This window comes from Poecilia reticulata, linkage group LG13, assembly GCF_000633615.1.
Source record: "Poecilia reticulata strain Guanapo linkage group LG13, Guppy_female_1.0+MT, whole genome shotgun sequence".
NCBI classification, from domain to species: Eukaryota; Metazoa; Chordata; class Actinopteri; order Cyprinodontiformes; family Poeciliidae; genus Poecilia; species Poecilia reticulata.
In genome coordinates, this window is record NC_024343.1 from 12021136 (window position 1) to 12029407 (window position 8272).

Genomic DNA, 8272 nt, shown 5'->3' on the forward strand with positions numbered 1-8272 from the left:
ATGTCTGCACTGGAATCATGTCCCGAACTCTCTCTGATCCATTCAGGAATGTTACAAACCTCTCTGTGCTGCTAACCGAGAGCAGAGTAGAAAGCTTTGCCCACCACGACAGCTAAGATAGATTTGCTTTGTGACTTGCACACTGATGGGCCTCCTGATTGCATTTCCAACACTGAGAAGTGGTTTCCTCTCTCTGCAGAGAGTACCAGTGGCTCTCCCGTCTCCCCATCACAGGGCAACTTGACAGCGCCACCCTGAGGCAGATGTCAGAGCCCCGCTGTGGGGTGTCAGACGAGGGCAGCCAGCAGGTCTGGGCCCAGAGGGTGAATGTCATCTTTACTGGGAAAAGACAACTGCAGCACCGCAGGAGGCGCTCTGCAAACCAAGGTAATTTGTGAAACCTTCAGACCTTCGAGATGTGACGCTGGTGAAGAATTAGACGCATGTTTATGTAGAATATCTGAGAAGATAAAGAGCTGTTTTCTGGAGGTGTTGTGTGAGTGTGTGTGTCCTTTTTTGGTCTTAAACAGACCAACAGTTAACTGGGAGGTCCCACCTTAATAAAGCACCAAGCAGAGCTGAGGGTTGTAAATAAAGACATTGTGCTGGAATGTCTGATACCGACTGAAAAGCTTCTGGCGTTTAGCAGCGATCATGCCACTTCAGATGATTTGTTGTTTGTAAAATATTTTCAGCAAAACACAGCAGTTATTCACTTAATGCTAATATTCATCTTAATCTGTCAAACTTTTCTTTTAAACTATATGCTCAATTGAGGTCTCAAAACAAGATAAGACCGGGACAAGAAAGGACCTGAAAAATTGTTTCATGCTGTTGAAAGTGCTGCAACATCTCCTGACTCTCATGATAACTGATTTGATAAAAAAAAAGTGTTTAGCAGTGAAGATTGTGCATAGAGTTTAGCAACTTTTTTTTAAATAGAATTTGAATGTTTCATCAAATATTACACATAAGTAATTTTCACAGATTTGTTAAGACAACAGATCTGATTCTGTCACAACCATCAAAGCTTGTTCTTAACTTCAAATCTGCAACATGGAACTCTTCAGAAAAAAAAAAAGTGAAACCCTGCTTTTATTTACATTTAATCTGCTGTCTCACCTTGTTTTGGAAACAGAGTTGTTCAGCCATTTTCTCTATCCTGGGAAAGTCTAAAGATTGCTTCCTTCAAGGAGTCATTAACCCTGTTTGATCAGTGTTTCTGTGATTTTTGAGAAATGCAAGGTTTTTCAAACAGCAGCAGTACATTCTTAGTTCCAGGGTGAAATACCTCCAGTAATATCTTTGCTTAATTTTCCTAAGCAAGTTGCACATCGACAACTTACACGTTTTTACCTTCAGAGCCGTTCTGGTAAAAGTCTGCTTGTGTGTGGGATCTCTCTTCTTCTCAGTAATGGTGAAGTTAATTTGAAACGGTTGCTTTCTGGCAAAGACCGGACTTTCAGTATTTTATTTGCTTTAAGCAGGGTCAAAGGGGATACTTTGGGAAAGTTATTCCAAAAGCTGAATTCATCCATTTAGACATCTAAATGTTCATTTTGTTGCATCTACAGATGAAAGGAAAATGAATGATAATGTTAACGGGGGAGACCAATAACCTGAAAACAACTAAAACACCAGACCACTATCAACATTTTCTTCATCACTGACATAAAGGCTGATATCAGTGAACCATTATGTCAGGTTCACTTACATAAAGGTTCACTTCCTCTGAAATTGACGCTTTCAAGTTCCATGCAAGTTCGCAGCCTTCCACACGGATGAGAAAAAAATGTTTTCTGAAGGAAGATTTTATGGGCAGACGAGATAAATATGCAGCTAAAATACAAAAAAAATGTGTGTTTGGATGAGTCAAGCTGAGACTTTCAGTCCAAAGTGGTGCAGTATCATGCACTGCCTTGCATGATACTGCATGGTAGTGGCAGTATCATGCTGCAACGCTAGCAGTGGGACTGCTGCATTGCTTGAACAGATGGGAGAATAAAGATGGAGGACTACCTATAACTTCACCTCGAATGAACCGCAACTGGAAAACAATTCCAAACACACGTTAAGCCGGCTTTGAGGTGGATATAATGAAAGACTAACATTTTGCTTCAAGGTCGGCACCAACCTCAACTCAAATGTTGGGCTGCGATTAAAAGTCTGTCAAGAAACCACCTAATTTAAATAACCTCCACCAGTAATGACAAGAGGAGTCGCTAAATGATCCCAGAAGCTTGTTGTTGTCCACATTGTGTGTTTTGGTTAAATTGCACCTTTGAACGGGGCATTTATCCACTAATTACTGGGAGTGAATATGAATACCTGAGCCATAACTGCTGACAGTAATCCCTGCCTTGTTTGGAATACACAAAATCCACAATAAATATAAACTTCTGCACACATTATTTTAGGAATGACTGAAGGTTTTTTCCGTTTCACAGTGGTTCCGCGCTGCAGAGAGCATTTCAAATGTGTCTTTAAAAGCCCCAGGTTAATTGTACATTATTCTGTATGATGAGTGGATGAACGCTCCTCACTGATATTGTAAGCTGCGCTCTCTAACTGCCTTCTCTCTCTGTGACCAATGACAGATTATCACAATTTCCTGCTGCTGTGTTTATCGATGTCTAAAGAGTGCAGCCGAGCTCTGCCAAACTTCTTCTTTTTTTTTTTTTTTTAGTAATTGAGCTCAGGCTCTCCCACTCTCTCAGTTTGGGGTGATTTAGAGAAAATCTCCATGTGGTAGTAAAGGGTGTAATTTATTTCCAGCTGATGCAAAATGCGATAGCTGAACACAAACTCAAGAAATAACTGCTGCAGTTTTATTCTCAGGCTCCCCCACTCACTATCTGGCTCAATCTGTAGCTGGAGAAGGTCTGTCTGTGAATTCAAATTTTCAGCATCCCAGAAGCAAAACGTCACTTTCCAACCTACGTCCCTCTCTGGCTGCCCGCGCCTCCGTCCCGATGAGGTGCAAAGCCTCTGCATACCTCCGTGTCCCTGGCAGCGTTAGTTAATGTTTGGGGAATGCAGTCGCTGCAGTGGCAGCCGATGTTTGCTGCTGCTTCTTCATGTCAGTACCTGAAGTGTTCCCTCTGGTAAACACGTCCATAACTCAGAGACTGGATTGTGTTGTTTGCTAAACTGGTCGCCCATCAGAGGGCCCACATCATACAGGCGGAATAGGCTCGTATCTTGCGCTGTTTTGGACGCCATCAAAGTGTTTCGGTTTTAGCCTGAGACATAATGCATTGCAGATTCCTTCACACCTTCAGGTTAAACCTCTCAGAGACAGCGTTTTTATTCACTGATCTTGGCTTACGCTAAGAGTCAAGATCATCATCATGCAGTATCACAATAGAAATGTCATATTGCACGGTGAGAAATGTATATAAAAAAACAGGCCAGCGTTTCCGCAGAGTGATATGGTTACAATTAAAGCCCTGAATTATGAGATTCAATATGTAATAAATGTGTATCATTAGAGAACTGATAACAGAGTCTGCAGTTCAAATATGAGGGCATAGGGTGAAAATTCCTATGTTGATTTGTCCATTGAGAATAAGGAAGTCCATGGCACTTATGACTAAATTATTATAAAAATCAGTTCTGACAGCATTCAAGATTTGTATTCTTACTCGGATGAAATTTATGCTCTGGTCGTTATGACAGTTTCACTCTGATGTATATTTAAATCCTATTCATCTCAGTAACTGATTTGATGGTAAAAAAAAAAAGTGAATGGAAGCAGCTAAAAGTCTCACTTTTTGCAAAAAATTTGTTTAAATAATGGAGTTTTTGAAGACACCATTTTTCACAGCTTGAGCCAGAAAGATAAGTCTGTGTACTGCTTGTTTGTGACTCAAAAATACTATAATATATGTTATCAAAGAGCAATTTTTTTGGAGAACACTTGATCCTAATCTTAGAAAATTAAACTTTCTGATTTAAGGTTTTTTATAAGCCTCTGAACATGGTGCCTTTTCACACTCTCACTTTGTCTGCACGATATGTCTGCAAACATGTACAACTATGGGAAATAATCACATATATACTGTTGATGACAAAAATACCAAGAAAATACATTTGCTTTTGGTATTTGAAGTCGATATTTGAACAAGAAGGATGTGTCTTCTGCTGCAGACACTGTCAGATGAAGCTGACCGCTGCATTAACACTAAGATGAGGCGGATCCTCTCTGCTGGTGTGATCTTGTCAAGAAGGAACATGGCTGCTGGCTCCGAGCTTCCAGGAAATTAAAGAGCCAACCTCAGCCTGAGGAATGTTGAATATTTACAGAACTCACATTCCACCTGGCTTACGAGCGATGAAAGCACAGTAGGTGTGTGTATGTTATTCAGAGGTGTGTCCTTAACGATGTGGACTGAACGATATGTAGTCCTGTGCAAAAGTCCCGGGTCATCCCTTTATATTTCACTATCAAATAGGTATCGTGTTTTGCGTTGATTATATCAGCGGTAATAAATGCATATTTTGATCATTCTGTTTTCTCGTCTGTTAAGATGACCCCTCCAGCACTTGTGAGCGTCTCTTGCAGCAGGACTCCATCTAACTGGACAAATCTATTAACGACAAGAAACTTGGTTTATCAAATGTTGCATTAAAAAGCAAATGTTTTCAGCACAACCGTCAAATGTGCACAAAAAAGGGATAAAAATCGGGTAACATGAAGACTCCAGCTACACTTTAGAAACAACTTTTTGTCATTTTTTTGCCTAAATACGCAACGGTCTCTTACTGAAGTGTTGCTGGAGTTCTCACATTTGATCAACTCTCGGTGCCCAGACAAAACACCCTCCTGATGTGACCTCGGAGTCGTAACAGTTTGGCCTTGCAGTCAGAGAAATCTTGTTTCTTAACGCTGCTTGCAAGCCAAACTCCCTCTGCTCCATCACAATAACAACAATAACTTCAGCTATCGGACGATCTCGCTCCCTTCTGCACCTCAGCCATAGGGGGCACCGTGGTAATTGCTTCCATAAGGGAAGTCTTGGAATGTTTTGTGTGTCGGACTTCCTGGCTCGTCCAAAGTTCTCGGGGGACCCGTTGTGCTGTGGAGGTCTGGGATGGTGAGGAGTCCAAACTCAGGATGCAGGCCGGCACATGCCGCCTGGCTGCAGCCTGAATGCAAGTCGCTCTTTTGAGAGCTTAGAAAAGAGACTGAAAATGTGGAGTTTTTCCTCTTTGAACGTCTTTTACTGGAGAACACGTGGGCCACAATAGCACCTCTAAAGAAACAATTCCCTTCTTTTAACATCTAGCATCACTTTTACAGACCTTTCCCTGGGTACTTCCCAGTTCTCCTATTGAATAGTTTTAAGACTCAAAATATCTGCAATCCAAAACATGTTGCAGTCATGTTGCTGCTAAGACTCAAGCCTCTGTTTGTGTGTTTACTCACAAGGAAACACAAACTGATGTCACTGCCAAACCCATGCCTTAATGGCTCTAGATATCCAGATATTTTCCAGTCTCCGGGGTGTTGTTTGGGCCTCTCTGTAATTTGCAGAGTGCAATACTCATTTAACTCTTGCTGGTCACCTGCATCCCCTTTCTGCTGCGCATTGTTTCAGAAAATGTGCAAATGACATTAAATGTGGCTCAAACAAAGCTTTCTGCAGGGCTTAGGACTCTGTTTGCATAAGCCATAGTTTCCCACCTGCATTTAAACATATTTTGACAAGCGTAAACATGCGTGATTCAGGATGCCAATTCATAGACAAACTACCGCTTCAGGAAGTGTGTGCGAATCCTTAATGCCTGCTACGATCAGAAGTGCAAATTTGCAGCATATTTAATTGAAACTGCCTTTTGTTCAGTTCGCCTTGCTGCAGGGTTTACATGCTGTTACATTCAGGTGATGTCTCACTCTCTGACTTTCCGCTGAAAGCTTTGTTACAGTGTTGATTGGATTTAACAAAAAAAAAACTCCCAATAGGATAATCTTGGGACTGTGGGGTGAAATGCATGATGCAGGTATTAAAGGGTTAACCGTACTGTGTTGGGCCTTCTTCGACCTTCAGAGCTGCCTTAGGTCTTCGAGGCAGAGATTCAACAAAGCGTCAGAAACATTGTTTGCAGTTTTGGTGCAGATTGATCTCATTCTTAAATTCCTCATTCTGATGCTTGGCTCAAACCTTAGCAAGCTGACTCCTCCACATCCAGATGCCGCAACGCGGCGAGTTGCCGCCACCTGTTTGACTGATCTCCTATTTCTGGTTAACAAGCCGTTGAACAGGTGCAACGGCTTGTTAACCAGTCTGTGAAGATGCTTCCCTCCTTCCGCTGAGTAAACCAGCAGCTGCATCTCCTGAAACACTCATGTTACCTAATGAGTGTTTGCTCTTGTATCGGCTCTGACTCCGCACGGCTACGTCGTGTAATTGTGTGGACGCAACAGATTAGACGACAAGCAAATTAAAGATTGGTTTCGTTTCACCCCGTATTTTTCTGTCACTGAACAAATGCGAGAAGCCAGCGACACGTGTAATTAAGTCCAAGCGCAGAAACCGCAGACTCGCGTTGAGGTCAAACGTTCGGTCGAGCCAGGACTTTGATCGTTGGCTCAGCTGGAAGCTGACATGGGCGACACGTCCTGTGATTTTCACACAGCCTGTTTATCTTCAAGTAGGAGCCTGACAAATGAATGTTTAATTGAAGACATGAACTACAGCAGGCGGCCACCGTCAGGGAACCTCCAGGAAACGTTTCCTGAAAATTCACACTGGATTGTTGTACGACAGAGAAACTTTGGGAGGGGAGGAAAGCCCTTAAGGAAAAGAACTTTCACAATCCTTGAATATGTCCGTAACATTATTATAAATATGTTAAAACCTGTGAATGTATTAAGGCTTCAATAGAACATGGCTAATATAACTTTATAAGAATAAGAAAACATGTATAAAGAGTCGCTTTCCAAATTCTGTTAATTGTGTTGTAGAGAGTGAGACAAAGTCCAGATAAATAAAGGAATTCAATCAGTTTGCATAAAAGAAGGTAAACTAAAATAAATGAACATTTTCCCTAGGAAATTATCTGTATTAGTTTAAGTCAGTGATTATTTGTATAATATTTGTTTTGTATTCTGGTGATTTTTCTATATTATAACATGTTTGTTTCACTCAGTAGATCACTTACTAAGTGAAACAGTAAGCGCAGTTAGATGCAGATTTTTTTTTTTTTACTTTTATTTTTTTACCAATTGACATATTCCAGAAAGTCCTTTCCATTAAAAAGGACTAAACCTACAATAATTTGGCATAGAGCCAGAAGAAAGTTATATTTCCATTAATGTCAAAACAGTCCTGGGGGAAAATAAGTACACCATACCTGCCTAAACTGCATTTAAGAGAAAATGAAGCAGCCACGCACTGTTAATCAAAGGCATCTGATTAGATGATCATCAGCAAATTTGACTGGCTCTGTGAACCTTTTGGCTGTCTGCTGTTCTAAAGCCTGCATGTGTCAAGAGGGAAATACACCAGGATTGAGCTTTAAAAGGCAATTTCACATGAATCTGGAAAGAGTTGTAAGGCTATTTCCAAACTACTGAATCCCACTCATCGTCCAGTCACAATGATATTACAGTAATTTCCTCTCAGGAGAGAAAATATTTTGGCACAGTAAACTGGAAAGCCAGCTGGTGGAATAGTAATACAAGTGCTAGGTCTCACTTAGCATTTAACTCCTTTCAGACTATTCATCTCCATCACCACGGTAACGTACGCATACCACTAGAGCTGGTTGATGTATTTTCAATTGCATTTTCAATAATAATGACATTGACATCATTTTGCCAAATTATGTTTAACATGACTGCCTGCATCAATCCATCATTTGCATCTGTCTGTTGCTTGTTTTTCAGCTGAGAAGTGGTACAAACGACAGCTGACCTACCAGATAGTGAACTGGCCGCGCCACCTGTCTCTGGGCTCCGTCCGGCTGGCCGTGCGAACTGCTTTCCAGCTTTGGAGTAACGTGTCTGACCTGGTGTTCCGGGAGGCCCCCAAGGGCCCCGCAGACATTCGGCTGGCTTTTTATGAGGGGGACCACAACGACGGGGCCAGTAATGCCTTTGACGGACCAGGTCGGAGTCACAGCCTGAACAAAACAAATATGGCACTTTGATTTCAAATTTACTGTTATTATGTTATCTATCTATCTATCTATCTATCTATCTATCTATCTATCTATCTATCTATCTATCTATCTATCTATCTATCTATCTATCTATCTATCTATCTAT

The 8272-nt window shown here is 41.3% G+C and overlaps 1 protein-coding gene across 4 annotated transcripts in view; it reads left to right on the plus strand.

The window, feature by feature from the left end:
• Nucleotides 1-8272, plus strand: part of mmp28 (matrix metallopeptidase 28) — an 18687-nt gene that overhangs the window by 4159 nt on the left and 6256 nt on the right. For 3 of the 4 annotated variants that reach the window (XM_008425445.2, XM_008425446.2, XM_008425444.2), the window contains exons 3-4: nt 235-387; nt 7892-8113. In XM_008425445.2, coding sequence (XP_008423667.1) covers nt 235-387; nt 7892-8113 — 375 coding nt within the window. Of the gene's footprint in view, nt 1-199; nt 388-7891; nt 8114-8272 lie in introns of all 4 variants that reach the window. The other variant, XM_008425443.2, reaches the window with a different exon arrangement.